The sequence below is a fragment of the Stegodyphus dumicola genome, chromosome 10 (assembly GCF_044657685.1).
Source record: "Stegodyphus dumicola isolate Sdum_Otavi_A_Nest chromosome 10, ASM4465768v1".
NCBI classification, from domain to species: Eukaryota; Metazoa; Arthropoda; class Arachnida; order Araneae; family Eresidae; genus Stegodyphus; species Stegodyphus dumicola.
Window position 1 is genome coordinate 133,178,571 of NC_140777.1, and position 21,426 is coordinate 133,199,996.

At 32.3% G+C, this 21,426-nt stretch overlaps 1 protein-coding gene across 4 annotated transcripts in view; it reads right to left on the reverse strand.

Moving 5' to 3' along the window:
• Positions 1-21,426, reverse strand: part of LOC118184926 (uncharacterized) — a 124,188-nt gene that overhangs the window by 81,550 nt on the left and 21,212 nt on the right. The window contains exon 1 of one of the 4 annotated variants that reach the window (XM_085825553.1): positions 18,228-18,376. The exons of 2 other annotated variants lie outside the window; for them this stretch is intronic. In XM_085825553.1, coding sequence (XP_085681679.1) covers positions 18,228-18,334 — 107 coding nt within the window. In that variant the 5' untranslated portion in view covers positions 18,335-18,376. Of the gene's footprint in view, positions 1-18,146; positions 18,377-21,426 lie in introns of those variants that run through there. One more of the 4 variants, XM_035354669.2, reaches the window with a different exon arrangement.

Consider the following 21,426-nt stretch of genomic DNA (forward strand, 5'->3'; position numbering starts at 1 on the left):
CGTCAAATTAACAGATGTGCAGAATCGCTGCTGGGCTGAATCTACTCTCATCAGTAAACAGCAGCTTATCCGATTGTAACGTTATTCAATCCTTATGTTTTTAACATTATTAATACAAAGTGAAGCGGACAGATAGGTGTTAGACAAAGCGTAGTGACCACCAAGCAGTCCACTTTTGTGGAATCATCTGGCCACAGTAAATCGCGATATTTGGCACCTCTTGCTCCTATGCAGTTGATGTGCAGTGGCTTTGCCGTCTCTCAGTACTCTCTCTTAGTATGCAAGGCTGAAGTAGGAATGATTAGACGTTGCTACTCGTAGGGAACCAGTACTAGTTCTTGGAACAGCTGCACATGCTTTGAATGCCGTCAGTATCCGTCATACAATGCTAAGGGAAATACCAAACTCCCGTTGACCACACTCCCCAGACTACGCCTTACACTAGTTTTTAAAATTACTCTATCTCGAATGAATCTAATGGCTAAATGAATCTAATGGCCATTTCCTTACTGATGATATAGAATAAAACAGTGAATGCATTTACAGATCCTACTCATTGAAATACAAAGATAATTACGGACTTCAGCTTTGATCATTTATGCGCTATGCCGTCACCTCTGGTTTCATGACTCTAAAATCTGAAAATGCATGCCTTTTCACGTAAGAGCCGTAGTTACAAAAAACTGGCAGACATTTTCCGCTTACCGCTGAAGTCTTTCCGACCATACCTCCCTAAAATTCACCCTCTATAATTTTTACAGTAATGATTTGCAAAGTACGAGTGAATGACAACTGAAGTTAATAGCTATTACAACGAATACGATGATAGTGTATCTTAAGAATTATATTACATTAAGAATCATTTCCCAAAATATGCTTTTTATTGTAAAAACTTTTAGGGTACTGACATACAATGCCAATAAATAAATAGGATTTGAGTCAGAAATACAGCTAATTTTGTGATACATTCAAAACGACATACAATAACTATTTGAAATAAAAGAAGCATTTGAAACTAAGCAATGCTGAAACTTTTAAAAATGCAAAAGTTATTTAAAACCAAAGAAAATGAAAAACTTTTTAAATTAATTTTTTTAGAAAACGAATGCCTATATTTCAGTACAGTTATATGCACTACTATCAACTGCTATGCATTTTAAAAAGTCATTTTCTTCCCAATACTGCAAGCAGAAATTACTTATTTTTACATATAAAAAAACAGCATAAGAGATGCCAAGCATTTATACTTAATTACCATAACTATGCTATCACTTACGTTTTAACCAAAGTTAAGAGACGTTTTATTTTTTAACTCAAAATACGACAGCTTTAAGTAAATATAAAATGTAATAAGTATGAATATAATCTAAAATAACTACTTTAAGGTTTCATAATTATAATTTAAAACGTTTTCGTTTTATGAATACGACAGAAATATATTTTTAAATGAATTCATTTCGTTTTATTCGTACGAAATTAAATATCAGTCTGCATACGGCCTAATTTAAAGTTTAAATAAAAACAGGCATTTCTAAGATTCATTAGATGCAACAATCACACTACAACAATGCTACACGCATTTAGACGAAAAATATATGCAGACGCTATGCAAGAAAATTATATATTTAGTGAATTTAATGGAATTGTTCTAACATAACAAAAACACCTCGGGGGATCCACTTATTCACAACGTACATATTTTTATTCTCGATATTTAAATTACACGCAGAACTGAGCAGGGAGCTAATTGAAATTCATCGAAGCTAATAATCGAAAATAATACCGATATAAAATCATGACATATACAAAGAAATATCTCCCTACCTAAATATACATACAAAGATCATTTTATACAGGCTGCCGACCGTTTACAATATCGAGGCGTTGACATTTTTCTCAAACTTCCAAAAACGATTACACGGTTTAAGAACCTTCTGTTCTCTTAGAAATGCTGAAATAAAGTTTGAAAAATAGGACGAAAAGGAGTAATTTACTTTTGAAGTAAAGTTTCAAAACGCAAACTCGCGTGATGCAAAATTAATTTTACAGCTCCCGGGAACAAATTGGTAGGACAGAAAGACTGCCAGAAAGCACGTAAACCGAAATAAAATAAAAACTAGCAAACGGGATAAAAAGTACAAAATTTTACAAAAGGTGAAGACAGAATGAAGAGAGATTTCGCAAATTTAAACGAAGAAGGTGAAAACAGAAGGGAATTAAGTTATAGTACGCAGAGCTAACGAAAACTTTTTTCCCCCTCCAAGCAACAAGGGAATTGGAGACAATCTTTGAACGCTTTAATGTTCCGATTAAAATGCGGAGCACAGGAATGAGTAGTTTCATTCTACCAAAAAAGTAAGCATGATTTGCTCCCAAAATTAGAAATGCTTTGTGCCAAAACTCAATAACAATAAAGATATAATGTTACTCAAGACGAAAATATCCACACTTCAGTGACTAATCATAACAGTTCTCAGTAGTTAATTCTAATATTCCACCCGCACTCTTACTAACTCTACAATTACCCCCCCCCCGGAAAAAAACTACGCCACATTACAATTTTCGTAATTGATAGACAACATCTACTGTATAATGCTCTTTTGTGTATTCATTATATGATATTGTTGCATTGTTCACTGTATAATAAGTATACGCTTCTGTAAGCGAACAAAATTTCAAACAACATTAATAAACATCGGTACTGATAATTCCTTATCATAATCCCATAATTCGACTAAGATCATTAAATACGTATTATAGCGACTACCAAAATGTTTCATTTCTCTACCCTATTAAAATATTTTATGCATTAAACAAAACAAGAAGTTATATACCCAAATTTTACTACAATAGCAAAATTATTTTTAGTAAAAACAGAAGTTAATCATTACGGATTATTAATTTTGCGTGCTGCAATTTGATTCTACGTATGATTCAAGGATTACAGCACTCTACCAACCATGAACTGTTTATAATATTTGATTTACTGTTTGCGCAGCTCAAATCAATGCTCAAGGTATATCAACACAGTTTCTCTCTCTTTCTTAATGTTACTGCAATCAATCGCATTTATTTTGAGATTCACAGTTCAGTATATGTATGTACGTGGTTTCCTTATTTTAGATTTTAATAGGTGGTCGTCTAGAAGAGGGTTCACTATATTCTTAAATTCGCTTTATCCAATTTGTTGGGTTTTCATTTTACTACCGAATTCCCCTGCTACATATTCGCTATCTATTCTCAGTCTCTCTTTCATTTTTAAAACCATTCAATCTCTTCTTTATTTTATTTCTAGAAACTTTTAAGATGGAAATGCAGCAATCATGCTGAAACTGAAACGGACTTGATTGGATTATTCAATTTAGTCAAAGCCTATGAGAGCTAATAACATTAAATTAAATCAGTTTAAATTTCATTCCAGGAAAGACCACAGCAAGGCATAGAATCAAAGGGTCTTCTACAAGTCTTCCTTTATCACTAAACCTTCTCATTCTTGGATCGACAGATTTTAAATACTCCCATTTCACAAGGTTACTATAGTCATAAAATGTATATGCCCAGCCGATATTGAGCTTGGGCTTAATGGCGTGAGCAGTTAGTATCAGCTAAACACACTACCGTCGGGCCAAACAAAACTGAATAGGAAAAAAATTCCACGATTTAACACCAAGCAACACTTTAATCCTTCCAGCAGTATGAATCCATATGAGCTCCAAAATATTACATAAAGTTTATGGACCAATATACGAGTTCTCCAAAAGTTACGAAATCACATCTGAGTTCCAGAAAAGTCTTTAGTAAGGATATAAACCTAAATATATTCGCGTCCAATCGATATGCATTATGAACTTATATGCGTTCGATACTAATGATGCTTGACATTAAAAAAATAATAATAAATAAATAATTATATATATAAGACTTATACTTACATACACATATATATATAACGAGATTTTACATTGCCTATGGAATTATTTACCGAAGCTATCCGTTAATCCTCAGTTCTCAAATGTAAGCTGTTGGGCAGTGTATCCGCGTATTTGCTAACAATTATATATTATATTCGAGTTTTTTGGAAATAATATGGTATACTTTTTGTTATTCTCAAGTATTTGTCTTCTGCATAGTTAATATTAATACAGTCTGCTGCCAATTAAGATGATAATAAAATAATTCAATAAATTTTTCGAAATGTTTAGTTAAACGCCAAACCTCTTTTACTTGGTTTACAGCCATTTAACGTACCAAATTATTTCAAATACGATCAATATATTCTGCATAATACGTTTAAACTTAGACCAGTTTAGTTCGGCGTGCACTTTGATTAATGAGAGAAAGGGCACAGCACAATGAGACAACTTAGAACTGAAAAAAAAAAAAGATTAACGTAACTCAAATTAGATCTCTCAGTTCTTGCCTCATTTTGAAACTTTACTTTCTTTAATTAATTCTGAACGTAGCCTGTTCAGCAACCAAATTCAGAAGACATCCATGTAAATTGCGATACACTGTGAATTTAAAATTACACACACAACAGTGCGTTTACGAAGTTTGAAGACTAATTTTTTAACATATCCTGCCAAACAAATTTGACAACAATTATTTCTATGACACTTCAACTAGTTTTACCTAAAAAAAAAAAAAAAAAGTCTGCTGAAGAAGAGAATTTTCAAAGCAGTTAATCGGTTGCTGTGATTCAGTTAACAATTGTTGACGGGATTGAAAGCTGAGCAAATAAAAGTAATAATGTGATGCTGTATATTCAGAAAACCAGTAAACAATCCGGTAGTGTAAAACACAGAGGAAATAAGGTGTTTGGAATACGCGGATCACGCTCATACGAGCCAATGTTTTTGATTGCTATGGACAATTCAAGGTGAAGAGGAAGATGTTGAATCCAAGGATATTTCACAGTTTCGGCAATACTGTGATTCTCGATGAGAACATCGAAAATGTACATGAAGATTCTGTCCTCAGGAACGATGAGATAAAAACATAAAAAAAGTTCGAAAACTCTTGCTGAGAAATCCTCATCTCTCTCTTCGAGTAAACTGATACACGTAGCATCAGTAACGATACAATGTCACGGATGATCTTGAAAAAAGAAACGTTTGCTCTTGTTTAGTCCCTCGCACATTGACTGCAAGTCAGAGAGAAGATCGGAATCCTAAACACCATAATTATATCTAAATAGCAGACATTAATCTCAGTTTTTTTTATACTGCACATGAAGTTTAGCGCTTTACTTGCCATTCTAAGACAAAATGACAATAATCTGCTCGGCCTAAAACAAATATACCATAGATACAGAAACTTCGGTTTCAGAAATTTCAATTAAAGACAATGTTCCTGAATTTTTTCAATTGGAAAGAGTTAATTTACAGAGAATTTTTTTCCTGAGGAACAGTCAACTCGATATTTTATAAGAACGTAACTGCCGGACTCTAAAAAAAATTCAGTGTTGAGCCTGAAAAAGCTTAATCAAATATCTGGTTTTTGCTGCACAACAATACGCCCTCCGACAACTCCATTCTCCTGAATAAGTTTCTAGCAAAGAAAAATGTCATAATGCTTGGGCTTTATTTGCCAGATTTGGCACCTGCAGCTAAAAAGTAATATTTTTAAATGCAATGAAGAGATTCAGAAAATCGTAACCAAAGGGTTCAGTATTCCAAAAAGATGAGTTCTACAAAAGAAGCAAGGAATTGTCTGAACGTGGCAAACATTCCACAGACTTACAAGAACTGTATATTAAAAACCAAAAATGTTCTTATCCCCTAACTTTTGAAATTAGCCCTAAAATTTTGTAGACTCACTAAGTGCATCATTTAATTACGATAAAGCAATTAAATTTTAATAAAATTTAATAAAATTTTAATAAAATTTAACATACAATACAATAATAAAGCGTGTCAGCTGAAAAAAAAATTAAATCCGAATTTTAAAATTTGTTATGAGTATTAACTGAAACGGGAATTAAAAAAAAAAAAAAAATACTTCAAATAGAATTCTGGAACACTAAAATCAATAACAAGGACCTGCTTTATGCTATTTCGCTTTCATGAAAAATCTAAATTAGCATCTTTATATGTAAACAAAAGAAATTTAAAAAAGATTTCGTTAAAAAAAAAAAAAAAAACACGCTTTGCAGGATTAACATGTTTTGATTGCCTGCGAAAAATAGAAGGTAAGAAAAATTTGTCAATCTTAAAAGTAAATATACTGCCATACATCATATCGTCCATATCAATACAGTAATGACAGATATCGAAACTAAGCAATGGTTAATAACTGTAGAATTACTGACCAAATATCAAAGGATGATTATATTTTAATTAATGATCTCTTTCCCCCATTATAAGATGTTGTCTCTCCCACTACCGTATCTGCTACGATTCACCTTCAATACACTGCAAACGACGTACTAAGTTTCTTTAAAATTAAAAAAATATGTTTCCTTAACCCATTTAATTTAAAGATAAATAGTTTTCCCGTACAAACATTTAAAACATATTTACACAGCCAATAAAACATTAAAGTATACGAATTACTAATAAATTTCATTTAGAAGGATTAGGATGCCAGAAACGCCACCTATGTGTTTGCAACATTAATTCATAACACATACCATCGTCATTGCCATTACTTTTAAGTTCTCCAATATGTTCGTCAGCTTCAGAATTTTGATGATGAAGTTAAACTGTATATATAACCTTCCTATTTACATGAGTTATATATTTATAAAATTACCTTTTTTAATATTATTTTATATTTCAGGAGATGTTTGGTATGATTTTATAGGTTCTCTTGAAGACCCCGAGAACTCCCAATATAATTGTTTCACGTTATGCCAATCTGGTACAGAAACGTTCTGTTTTTGCATGCAATACTTTATGCATTTCAGTTTAAGAATTTCAAACAGTAAACAACAAACAAACTTTGTTATTTAAATTTCAAAAGCGAGAAAGTGAAACAGACTTCTAAATTTTATTTTTCTCAGAGATGACAAACATTTTACATTTTAAAAAGCAAAATGAAACACTTTCTACGTGTAAATTATTATAAAGGGATACAAATTTCAACTTTATTGACTTTTGTAGAACAGAATGAAAAATGAGCCACTCTACAATTCTCTAGGTTAAAAAAAAAAACTCCCATAAAACTTAGCAGTTTGCAAACTGTACAACACTTCCATAAAACAACAGTTCTAGACAACGTTACAAACACCGACCATCCAAACTGCAGGGAATACACATAAGTTACTAAATATAAAAATCTTAACCCTGAGAAAACATACACGTTACTACCGCGTAAAACACACATTCGCCAGAACATCAGTAAAAGAGGATAGCAGGCTCCAGAAAGAAAAGAAAAAAGAAGCTATAAAATGGAGATATTTTATGACCTTGCCACTTAATGCGCTCGATTTCAAGGGTAAAGGTGAAACAAACTTTTTACGAAATGATCTACAAGACGATGCTGAGGCTATTGAATTTACCCATAAAAACTCCGTTCTCAAGCAAATACTGCGTTAGGTGGAAAAGCAATCAACTATTCTACCTTACTGCAATATTCTTTCTGATTTATAACACAAAAATAATCAATCAGTCAATTGCAATTTCAAGTTTTTCCGCACATAATTAACAGCACTGATTTACAAAGGAGTTCACATCAAATACAAGGGAAATAGGAATTAAAATAGTATTTTATTTTAGATACTACTCATATTTTCAATCATTAAAATCTTCGCTCAAAGATATATATTAAACTTATATGGCTTCTAATTACCTTTATACTACTCCAGAGATTTCGAAAAATTTCTCTAGACCGATAATAATATTCGAAAGAAAATATTTTCAGAATATAAATGTTCCAAAAATTGTCTAGACAGTGAATATTTCCAGGAAATTTGCATATAGCAAAGATTCTTATATTTGTTTAGATAGTGATATAATACGAGATATAATAAATATATAATAGTGATATAATAAATCACGTGACACACATTATGTGCGCGCCACACTTATTTTTTCTTTCCGTTTATTTCCCTATTTCCAAAAGTACTTTTTTTTCGCGTATACTGCAGTAAATGTTTGAAACCTACTGGCCTGTGGTAACAGAGTGCCACAGACATTATAATTGACTCAATGTGGTAATACTATATTACATACGAATACAATATTTTATGCATATCCTAAAACTTTTTCTACTGTTTTCTTAAAATGCCAACAAAAAGCATTACTGTTAAGACAAAAATATTGTTAGATTAATAAACTTTAGCCTTTTTTATCCATCAAAAATTTGGATGATATCACGGTAAGGACAAAGATGAGACGATCTTTTTAAATCAGCTGCAATAATTACATCTTTAATAACATCTGCCCCCCCACGAGTTGCAATACAATCCCGTATGATTCATACCTTGGGCGATGGCCTTTTCTGGCGATAACCTATCTTTTTCTAAATAAAAGCAATAACCCAACTTTCTGCAAAACGTTTGCACAAAAACATTTCACTTCTTTCTCTGGCTCTGAGTAAGAAGCGTGTAAAGTATGTACCAGTGCCTGCTCTGAAATATTATTCGTACAGATATGTATCCAAGTCCGAAAGTAAAGGAGCTTCATTATACAGGATGGTTTAAAAAGATTAAAAACTAAATATCTCTGCAATGGTTGGTGATAAACACGTCGTAAAATGATCAAAAAATGAATCAAGTAAAGTTCGTCTTTTGACTTCGACAATTCTAATCAAAAGTATAAGACTGGTTTATTTGATTATGGCAAAGCACACGACAGCTATCTGTCCAAAGAAAAGGATGCCTTCGAGGAAGAGTTTTTGCGGGAAACTGGCTCGTAGCTATATTACATGTAACGAAAACACCCATGCAGATAGCTCATTGGCATGATTTAAACCCGAGTCGAAACACCAGTGTTCAACGATATTACGCCTCGGCCCCGTTGGTCAGACCAAAAGTAAAAGAAATTCAAGTCGTTATACCGACCCTTTCCAAAAGACAACTCCACTGAGTACATTTTTCTTTATTTTATTAAAGAAATACGGTGAGGCAGGGGCAGCTACTCGATATGCAGTATGTAAAATTGGATCTGGAACAAAAAACAAAACTGCCAAAATTGTATAATTTAATTCATTTTCATCCGAAAAAAGCTGTCGATTAAAACTGAATTTTATTAAATGCAGGATTTCGAATTTCGTAGTTGCTCTAAATGGTAATTTTTAATTAAAGCTCCTAAATTAATACTTTTCTAATGTAAGACATCATTTAGAAAACTGAATCCGAAAATTTAATGAATAGCTATCTTTAGCAAAATTGCTCTTTTTTTCTACTTTCCCCAACGAAATCAAGAGTAAACAATTAAGTTTTATACGTTTTATAGTGAAAATTACTATATGAAGAAACTGTCGTCAGACAAGCACGATACATTCCATTTCTTTGTTTTCAGATAATGAACCAGAATAACAAAATATAGATTCTTCATACTCGTCAAAAAAAAAAAAAAAAAAAAAAAGTAGGGAGAGGCAAGACTACTGTAAGAAATCTCATACAATGCTAAAAGAAACTGTAGTGCCCTACATAAAATTGAAGTTTTCCCGTACTAACTTCAATGTAAAAAAATCTACTAGACTGTTAACCATTTCATTAATTTAAATATTATATTATGTTTTAAATAAGAAAAAAAGTACATTTTATTCAAAATATATGTGCAAAGATACAAAACTCTCTCTCTCTCACATCAACGCAAAGAGAAATTTTTTTTGTGTGTTCTCTGTTCTTATTTACTTTTCCATTCTATTAAACATTTTCTCTTATAATTATTCAACAACAAAGATTTCTAGGACAGTCAGTCAGTCAAAATTAAGCTTCAGATTTCAAAATATTTTGACAATTTTGTTACCAGATACAATATTTTGAATTGCAAAATATTCTGTGGTAGTATAATTTATTACCAAAGAAAATTAAGAACAGAAAAGAAATACTCATATTTGTTTTAACTGAAAAATAAAAGAAATTGATATTTTATTTTAATACTGCTTCTCATAAAGGTATGCTTTAAAATGAACGTCTTTCGCATAATTTGAAATCAATTACATCTTACAAATTAATAAATAAAATAAACAGAGCTTTAGAAATACTGTCCCCCCACCACCAATCTTAAAAAAAAGAAAAAATCAGAAAACTGAATTTATCATCAAAATACAGTTTTCATTTCTAGAACTGGTCGCGCCATCTATTGAGAATAACATTAACAATTTACTATCTTAGGAGAACAACCAAATACGTTTTGCAGTAAGTAAAAATGACTTTTTTTCTTTACATGTTTAAAGAATATACGATTCTTTTAAAAAAATAAATTATTAATGCTTCCGATATTCGCAGAAATTTTTATTATGAAGGCAAGGATCACTTAGACTTGAGCTATAAAGATCATTTAGACTACAAGTTCTGAATCGCGCGGATTCCCTCCTGGGGAGAAATTCATATTTTCTGGGAATGGAAATGCGATTAACATTTTATTTACTTGTTAAGCATTTAGTTTTAGTTTACGAAATAAAAACAATTTTTATTGAAATTTTAGGATTTATAAACATAGCATTTATAGCTAGCTAACATAGAAAACATAACATTTTTATAGACATTGAAATTTTAAGACTTTCTATACTTTTTCTTGTTTAATTTATAAACCACATTTAAGTAATCTAAATTTAAATAAATGTATATATGTTTTCTGAGTTTGGGAAAGACTTGGGGGATGATCGTTTAGCAGTGGTGAAAGGGGTGCGTGGAGAAAAAAGGTTAAGATATATAGATGAACACAGGCAATAAATGAATAAGGAACTTGACTTATCAGAATAAGCACAGATACTGGAACGTACAATATAAAAAAATTCATTAGCTTAAATTCATTTGTTGCTTTCCATAATATTTATACTCATTCAACTCACGTATTATACTAACGTTATTTAAAATTACGCATATTATATTTTTGTTATATTTATGAAACGGTTACTTAGATACCATGATTTAAAATTCGCTGTTAACAAAACAGAAGAGGAAAATTATATCTCATTTTTAATGAATAGATTTTTCATCTAAAATAAGAAATATACAAAATTTATTCTAATTCACAGAAAAATATACAAAACATTTTACTAAAATTTTCGGTTAATCTGCATTTAAAATTTTTGCATCTCAATTGAATTTGCTTTTCCACAACTGTTAGCTAGTACTTGAAAGGCAAATTTTCTTTTTGATTCCATTTTTCACTTCATTTCTTTTACAATATTTAATAATTCTTTTCAATTTTTTCTTTTACATTTGTTTTTAAAAAATTAATTACTTCTTTTTTTATTTTTTAATTTCTTTATTTTCTGATTTTGTACTTTTAGAATTTGGTACTTTAATGACTTAGATGATTGGCATTGATGTTGACTTCAAATTGCAAATTCCTAGTTTTTACTTAATTGGCATTTTTTACAGTATTTCCATTTCATTAATTTGATTATTTTATGTATGTAATATATTCTGCAGTAGAATGCAGGCGGTTGAATTCGTGATGAGCAGCGAGAATTTTAATGGCTTAAAGATGTTAAAACTCCAATCCACAATGAATAAGAAATTTGGCAGTCGAGGTAGATTTAATTCAACTTTGATTTCAGCAAACACGTTGCGGCCACAAACAAGTTGGCACATCATTTAAGCCAATTCCAAATGTTTACAATTTTGATAAATTTGCAGTAAGAAAGAAGAAGCAGACAGACTGAAGTCAAAGCGTAGAAAGCAAGTGCCTTATTTTGAGGGTGAACTCTTAATACAGACTGAGTTAATTTTGGTTACCAATGCATTTTGATTAAATAGTCAATACTGCTGTAAAATTACAATTGGCTTGTTTTAGTTCCATTTACAGTATCGGAATTATGCAAGAGTCATATGACATGGATTAATATTAAAATGACGCAGTGCAGAGAGATTACTATTTTTAGAATAGAGAAGGAAAATTAATTTACGCTGCTAATTTAATCTTTTACATATACTTTATTTTTCTTACATTATATATATATATATATATATATATATATATATATTAAATGCATATATTTTACATATATTTAATTCATAAAAAAATGTTTAAGTGATCAGATTTCATTTAAATGCCCTAAAAAGAGGACATAAGGAACTAAAAATAAAATCCTGAAGTTCCTAACAAAAACAGTTTTTTCTTTTTTAATTATAGAGTTGGATAAGAGTATTTAGTTTAAAAAGAGGACGTGAGGGCTATCTGGTTAGGGAACAGGATGTCTTGGTTGAAGATTTTCTAAGGAAAACTGACTCATATCCACGTTACACGCTCCCTTTTTTTGGTCGGGCACTTTATTTAATATTACAAGGGTCGGAAGTGGTGGCCATTTCATTATGGAAGCACCTAATAGGTAGCCACCATTGCCCCCCTATGAACGGACAGACAGTTACAACGGACGGACATGCCTTCTAGTGAAATTCGAATCCGGGCCCATCGCTACGGCAGTATGGGTCACTAACCACTATGCCGGCTGGGCGGCTTACATACTTCCCATAAACCCATGCAACTTTATCTTCGCGATTTGCATCCGTGTCGAACTACGTGAGTTCAGGAATTACACCGCTCAGCAGCAACTAGGACTTTTAAAAAAATGCATCGAAAAGAAATTTAAATATATTAATTACTCTCATATATGTGTCAATTCTATACTTTCTTCTTAAAATTCTGTTAATGTTCTAATAGAATGCTTTTGCTACTTCTTTTTAGTAATATGATTTTTAATCATTACTTTTAATCAACCATTACCAAAAAAATTGTTTTACTTTTTAATGCACTGAATTAAGCTGCGAAACTTTAAAACACTTTTTTAACCCAAAGGGCCAATTTCCCCAGAAGGGCTATTAATTTCATTTTGGCATTTTGCGTTGATTCATTGTAAACGGTGAATCACTTTTTAAATTGTTGCCACTAAATCTTAGAGCCCCGTATTATATTTAAAGAAATTAAATAATGAAGAATCTGCATAAATGTATACATGTTTCTCGCATTGTAATAAGAAAACGATACCTATGTCTCCTACCTACTATTTCTCGCACTGCGATAAGAAAACGAGCCATCAAATTTCGAATAACGTACGTCTCCACTGGAGTATGGGCCTCTGGAAACCCAAATTTGGAATTTGCTTTATTATCTATTTCATATTTTAAAAGTATTTATGAGTTTTTGATTGAGAAACTCAACGATTTCAAAGCGAGCAATGGCAACACTGTGCGATGGAGGGGCATTTTTATCTCCAAGGCCCAAGACTGTGTATCGGAAATTCTAAAGATACGTTCTTTTAAATATTTTGTGATTCTGTTTAAATGTATTTTATGGTTCAAGTGCGAAGAACATGATATTTAATACATAAAGGTAACACACAAAACGTTTAAAAAACGCCCCCTTGGACGTAATATAAAATTTGAAAGCTTTCCGATTTTTTTTTTTTTTTTTTTTTTTTTTTTTACACTTTTTAGTTTCAAAAAAAAAGGAGAACAGTAAGAGACAAAGGCGAAGCTCTAAAACGCAAGAAATTTTTATCTTTTCATCAACACAACAGTGTAACGGTACCTTTTTTTCAAATTTTCCGATTTTTTCGATGTTTACGCTACATTTAATTTATTTGAATTTCTGTTTAACAATTTTAACTTATTCAAAAACAGTTGATTGGAACTCCACCATTACTGTTAGCAGCCTATGATCAATCTTGAAATATTGCTAAAAATCGGCAAAATACGCTGCATTCCAGAAAAACTACAATTCGGATGACTGGTTCACTGACTAAAACAATGCACACGACGCCTATCCGCTAATAGGAGAAATGCTGTCGTGAAGTACTTTCTAAGGGAAATGACTCTATTTACATTGCAGTGGTGTAAAATCATTAAAAACTTCAAAGGACATAAGGTTTTACAGATACTGGTTCATCAGTACTCAGAGGTCTTATTCAACTGGTCGCTGGTGAGCCTAACTTCATGTGAGTGATTATACTACGATCCATACAACGGCAAAAGTTTGAAATTCTGACATAATAACTTAAAATGTTTACTTATCAAGCAATATTATTACGAAAAATAGTATACATACTGCTTACACGGCAAAGTAAAAGGAGAATTCCCCTCCCCCTTACAACTATTTTGAAGTTACAAAAAAAAAAAAAAAAAAAAAGAGTCGCTATATAACACTCGTAAATGCGGGAGGGCCAGTCTGCGTTTGCTTTGGTTATTTGAATATAGCAGAGCGTACAAGGATTATCTCCCTAAGAATAATGTCTTCATGGAGGACTTCCTACGCTGTGGGAGAGGAAGGGGGAAGGCGCTTGAAGTGCCTATTTTAAAGGAACAGGGTTATTGTGAGTTATTCAATTACGGCATTGCCCTAACTGAATAATTGTCAATTACGGCACAGCACACGAAGGCTATCTGCCTAAAGGGAGGGATGCCTTCGTGGAGGTCTTTCTAAGGGAAACTGACTCGTATACACGTTATACATGGGGAAAACCACGAAAACGCCCATGCAGCCAGCCCGTTCGCGGGATTCGAACCTCGGACCGAACTACCAGTGTTCAGCGTCTTTACCACTCGGCCGCTGGTGCGCCTTTAAAGGAACAGACTGAAGCATCTGTGCGTGTATTGTATACTCTATATGTTGCGAACTTTATTACGAATACGCGAGTGTACTTCTTTTTATAAAGGTCTTACAACACCCTACACCTGCTAAAAATAATAACGATTTATGGCATCATAATTTCGCACATGATTTGCATTGTGAAAAAAAATGTCAGCATGTCTTTCAATGAGACAAAAGAAATACCATACTCTTTGCATGGGGGGGATGTGTGTGTGTGTGTGTGTGATAATGCAAAGCACACTAGGGCTATCTGCAGGGGGGATGAAAATATATATATATTTTACTACTTTAAAGAGCATGCATAGTAATTTAAAGCTTTGGGAGAGTTCATTTTTCACGATACTTGTAGCTAAATACAATTTCATTGGACCATTTTAAATTGCATACGTTTTCCGGCCATCCGAGTATACTAAGCATGGATAATCCGAGTTCAGTGTATTTCCTGGCTCATATTAATATCTGAACAATTCCTTCATTATTTTAAATACACAAATATATATTGAAACCAAGATGGTTGATGAATATTTGCAACAGCACTCAAGTCTTTTCATATTATTGTACAAGTTAAATACTAGAAGTTTACAAGTGAAAGACGAAAACATTTATCAAAAAACGTTAAATTCCATTTTCTCACGATTAACTTCAACAGCTGAAATGGCTCATTCACTTACAAAGTTATCTGATCATAACTAGGAAAGACGAGAACTCTAACAGTGGGTGGTCTTCGGGGAAAATAACGGAGCAAATGCTGTTCAGCAGATAATGAAGCCTACAGTTGCAAATATGAATCCATGCTTCAGAAGCCTTTCAATTTTATAATGGAAGAACCTGATTATAAAAACCATTTAAAATAATTATGAAATAGATGTAAGCTACTAAATAGATAAAACAAATTAAACGATCATTTGTTTAAACACGTACTTTTCACACACAAAAGCAGAGTGGTTAGGCAGAGTGGCCATAATTATTAAAACACTTTGTCTGGAAAGAGTTTTAAAAGATTTCGGAAAACATATCTTTATATAGACATAATTGCTGGGTATCTATAATAATTAATGTATGAACATGCAAGAATAGCCACCAAACAAATAGAATCCAAAATTAACCTCATAAAATTGTGATCAAAGAATGGTTACCGTCAAAATTAAAACCTTTATAACAGTGAAATAAACTATATATCCAAGCTACTTAAAACAAGGCTTGACTGTTTAAATAATTTCACTTTTCTCCCCCCCCTTTTTTTTAATAGCAGCCATCCCTTCAGACAATATGACAAACACTGAACAAAGCTGCAATGCCATTAAATTCCAGTTCAGTTTACCCAAAAATATGAAAACAAACTTCTAAATTTAATTTACTATAACCTCTTTTATTTTCTGTTTCATTTGGGAACTTCATCTATCTGTCCTAAAAATAGCGCTTAAGTCTAAACTGAGTCATTCAAATTAATGATGCGATGTAACCGTTAATGCAGATGCCTCTTGACCAATCACCAAATTGCAAACCAAAACTTAACTTTTCGCGTGCTTCCATCTTGCATAACTATGCACTTCAGCTTTGCTCTCTGTGCTAAGATTAATTTCGCTGGCTTGCTCTCTACCTCAACAATATCAAAAACGATATCTTCTGTGGAAAGGCACGACTAGAGTGCCAAGTGACTGTGGCCACAAATATCAATTGCAAATAAAAATGGAATTAAAACTGTCTCGACTGCCAAGTTCATTAGATATTACCAAGTTAACTTATTAGCATACTACACAATCAAAATTCTTCTTCAATATGGATCTAAGGACGCATCGACACCGGCTTTTCCTTGTGCTTTTAATATTTCATATATATATATATACTTTTGGTGGGACGATTGCAGCCAAAAAGGGAGGTGCACAACTACACGTTATGGGAGTCCCATATGTTAAATTTCAACGTTCTGAAGCTACTCGTTTTTGAGTTAAGCCAGATACTCACATGTGTACAGACACACGAAAAAAAAATCTCTTCTGAATCCATTTTAAATCCATTAACTTAGGGGAAAAGAACCCTTTATTCAGTCCGTACGTATAGATGTCAAGCAAAAACACCGTTCAAGTTGATTCGAGAGCGGTCGAAATGGATATTTTCATTGAAATTTGATACCCGAAATTTTTCGCAATTTCAGAACTTTCTTTACTTTGTACAAGGAAGTAAAAACTGGTTTAAAAAATGGTCGGCCGAATTAATTAAAGTAGCTTCAAATTGCACTTATGGCATATGTTCTTCTGCGTGGGCGTATGGGTTCTGGATATATATATTTACATTTTAATGTAGACGTGCTCGTAATGCGAACATTGCATAAAACAGACGTTTAACAGACGAATACTTTACTGACACACGAACAAAACAAGAACAAATGGTTAACACAAAATTAGAAACCACGTTTATAAACCTTGTACAAAGTCATGCAGTGTACACATCAGATTTTTTATTCAAGGTGAAATCATGACTCACCAAAACAGCAACTTATAACAAAACAAACTCACCAAACAGCAACTTATTAGGAGGTTGCTCCTCCTTATATTTGTTCCATGTTACAATTTAAATCTATTAAATAAAAAATTTAAAAAATGGGAAAAAAAATTTTTTTAATATATTTTCCAGCGGAGACTAATACTTAAAAGTTAGATTTTATTGTTGCACAGCCGCGTACCAGCAACAGTATTCAAACGCAACAGTTTTCAAAAAAATTCTGCATTTCATTTAAAAAAAATAATTTTAGTAGTACATAATCTAGCCACCTATTTGAATACGATTACAATTCCTCAGTGAACTGCCCCTTTACTCTTCTCTCTGAGTCTCTGAGTCTTTACTCTGAGTTCCTGCGTTTTAAGATAACCATTCAAGGATGGTTTAGTTTTTTTTTTTTTTTTTTTTTTTTTTTTTTTTTTTTTTTTTTTTGTTGTTGTTGTTGTTGTTGTTTTTGTTAATGACAGAGTACGCGAGACAGCTATCTGCATAAAGGAAGGGATGCGTTTCAAAAGGAAATTTGCTCTTATCCCCGGTTACACAAGAGGGGGGGGAACCACGAAAACCCCTATGCAGGTAAACAAGATTGTGCGCCTGGAATCGAACCCAAGTTGAATTACTAGTATTCAACAACTCTACTACTCGGCCGCTAATGAAGTTCTGCTTCAAGTAATTGCAAGCAACATTTCTCTGCAAATAAAATTAACGTCCAGACTTTTGATAATAGAGATCTAAAACAACAAAATTAATAATAAACGTAGAAATTGCTTTCCCGATTTCAGCAATTATATTTGCCTCCCCCCCCCCAAAAAAAAAAACTTCGGTGCAGCAATCATTAATACTTCAATCAACTTTCATTATTAATTATCGCTTAATCGCCTTTATCGCATTCTGCATAATTCGGATATCATTTAATTACGTAAAACTTCTATACCATACCTCATTTTTGGGCGCACTGAGTTTATTCCTTTTACATCCATCATACATTAATAAAACTGAGATAATCGCAAAAACAAATACCTCGCTGAGCCGAAGATGCAGAATTTTTCCTCCGTCCAACTTCTACATATGTAACACATCTTTAAATCTCCAGTTTTTAAAAACATAGAACTAAAAATAACTGTCATGTATACGTTACAACGACGCAACCACTTAGCTTGGCAAACGACCTAACTTCCGCTGGCAACCGATGAATCAGGCGAGCAGGAAGTAAACAACGTGTCTTTGCTTACTTAACATCTTTTATATCTTTATCTAACACAAAACGGCCGCAATAAAACTGGGGGGGGGAAACGGAAGGGAGTAGCAAGATGGATTTAATACATCAGGAAAACCATAGTCCAATACGTTTTTTCCGTGTCGAATTAGAATACTTTTAAACCACATATGCAATCACAGAAAACTGTTATTGCGACTTCAAATACGTAATTCATGCAATATATTCCCACTGCATTATCCAAAGCATCATGTTTTTTTACAATTATAGATAAATATTATAACATTAAATTAACAAAACATTTAACTTTCATAAATATTTGAAGAGCAAAATTTTCCACAAAAAAAATGCGCATTTAAATAATACTTCTAAAATATCCAATTTCTATAAACTATATAATTTTGGTAACCTTACAAATATCACTTAAGTAAACAAAGACACTGAAATATGTAAGGCTTGCAAAAATATAAAGATTAATCCCAATTTTTAAAGCCTCTACAGACTAGCCACAGCATCATACATTTAAAAATGTATCATGTATGAAAGTACGCTGCTAGAAGAATAAGTATGATTTTCATGTACGAAAATCATACTTTTTCTTCTAGCAGACTAGATAAGGGCATCTGCATGACCTACTTTGATGCCTGGGCAATATTTCATGTCAATATCACATTTGTAAGGCGAAAACCCAGTGCTGTAATCTAGACCAGGATTTCTCAAACCGAGGTTAAATGTGCCACTAATGTGCATTATATGATTTTAGATAGTACAATTTTTTAAATAAAAGATTTAAATCAATGTAAAATGGCACCTATATATATTTTATTCTTATTTATGTTGCAAAAATTTTTTTAAGTTCTTAGAACCTCTGATCTAGATAACTATTGCACACATACTGTCAAGTATGGCAAAGGATAACGTATAATTAAACCTTGGATACGAAAATCCATGTTCCAAATTTCTTTAGGCTCCACACGATAGTGTATGACATGGTTTTTGACATGGTTGGAATCAGATGAAGCTCTAAGTCTTGAAATTTTTAACTGATGTTCTTTCTCTAATTTAACTTTTTCTAGCTTCAATATTTCAGCTTCAAATTCTTAAACTAAAACTGGATTTTCTAATCATCGGCTATGGATATAAACACTGATTTAACAAATTCTGGATCAGTTTTCATGCTTTCTTATGAGTTGTCAAATTTGCTGCTGTTGATTGCCCATTAAATGTTCAAATTTCAGTTTCTGGAGAACATTTTCTATGCATAAAATTACGCTTATGGAGTCAGAATTCACCTTAGGGTCCGAAACAGTATCAAAACTAATGGCATTTACTCTATTAAGATATTTTCTGATTTTATTCACCTGAATGTGCTTTATTTTCTAATCAGAAAATCATGTTTATTGGATGAATCAGATATAAGCAAGTATGTTTTTAGGATGCTTTAAATTTTTTAGGAGTAGCTTGCAGTTAAAATAACTGGAATTGTGGCATTTAAATTTTATTAATGAAATGTTTGATTCCTTCTGTTCTGCCTAATAATTTATAGATATTTCGAGCAAAATGCAGTTTTACTATAAAAAGTAAAATTTGACTTTTAGTAATGCAAAAGTCTTGTCTGTTTCCACTGCTCTGGCAACTGAAGAAAAGACTGTTCTTGGTGGGTTGGTTTGGTTTATTTCATTAAGCCAAATTAAGAAAAGATGCCTTCATGGAAGCCTTTCTAAGCGAGACTGGCTCATATACATACTATACATAGGGAAAAACACGGCCAGCCTATTCACCAGGATTCGAACCCTAGACAAAAGTACCAGTATTCAGCGACTTTTCCACTCGGCCACTGGCGAGCCTGTTCTTGCTGGGAACACTTTAGACTGTGGTTAGCTTCCGAGGACACTTGGCAAGTGCGTGTTCGAAATTCTGTCACATCTAGGAAAGCTTGTAGTCTTTGCTTATTCTAGATTTAGTAGTTTGGCTAGTTTAATAGTTTGACTCTGTGCCAAACTATTTTTTTAAAAAAGTAAAGTGTTGAATTTATATACTTTATGAAAGGAAGCTTTTTGGTGAAATACGGTCCAGGTTGGCTGGTAATTTTATGTTTGTACACTTTAATTTAAACACATACAAGTCATAAGGTAGAGCAAACTTTACTTTTAGCCCAAAGGGCTATTAATTTCGTTTTGGCATTTTGCAGTGAAAATTTTAAATGTTGGTTCACGTTTCAAATTGTTGCAACCAAATATTATCGCCTGTGTTATATTTAAAGAAATTGAATAATGAAGAATCTGCATATATGCATGTAGTGATATACAATGAAGAATCTGCATAAATGTATGTAGTGTCGCATAGTGATAAAACAACACTACCTACAGCCATCAAATTTTGAATAACATACGTTTCCACATAAATATGAGCATCTGGAAGCCCAAATTTGGAATTTGCTTTATTATCTATTTCGTTTTTTAAAACTTTAATGATTTTTTTATTAACAAACACAATGATTTGAAAGCGGGCAATGGTAACACTGTAGGGGGGACATTTTTATCTCTAGCGCACGAGACTGTCAGCCAGAAATACTAAAGATAAGCTCATTTAAAAATTATTTTGCGATATTGCTGTTGAATTGAATTTTATGGTTTAAGTGCAAAGAACATTTAATAATAAATAATTTAATAAATAAAGGTAAAACATAAAAGGTTAAAAAAAAGTCCCTTTGGGCATAATGTATAATCTGAAAGCTTTCAGTTTTTTTTTTTTTTTTTTTTTTTTTTTTTTTTTTTTTTTGAATAGTTTGCCATATAGTTTAATTCAGTGGTACAGATAGTTGTGGAAAATAAAATGGTAATAGCACAAAGACCAGGCAAAGGTGTGGTATATAGAAGAGTGCTGGCTCCAGCAAGACGTGACCCCAGGAAAGAAAGTGATCTATTAAAAGGATCTGGCTGGTTAATAAATGCGTTCAAAACGACAGTCAAGAGGAATATCATATTTGATGGAACAAGGTTA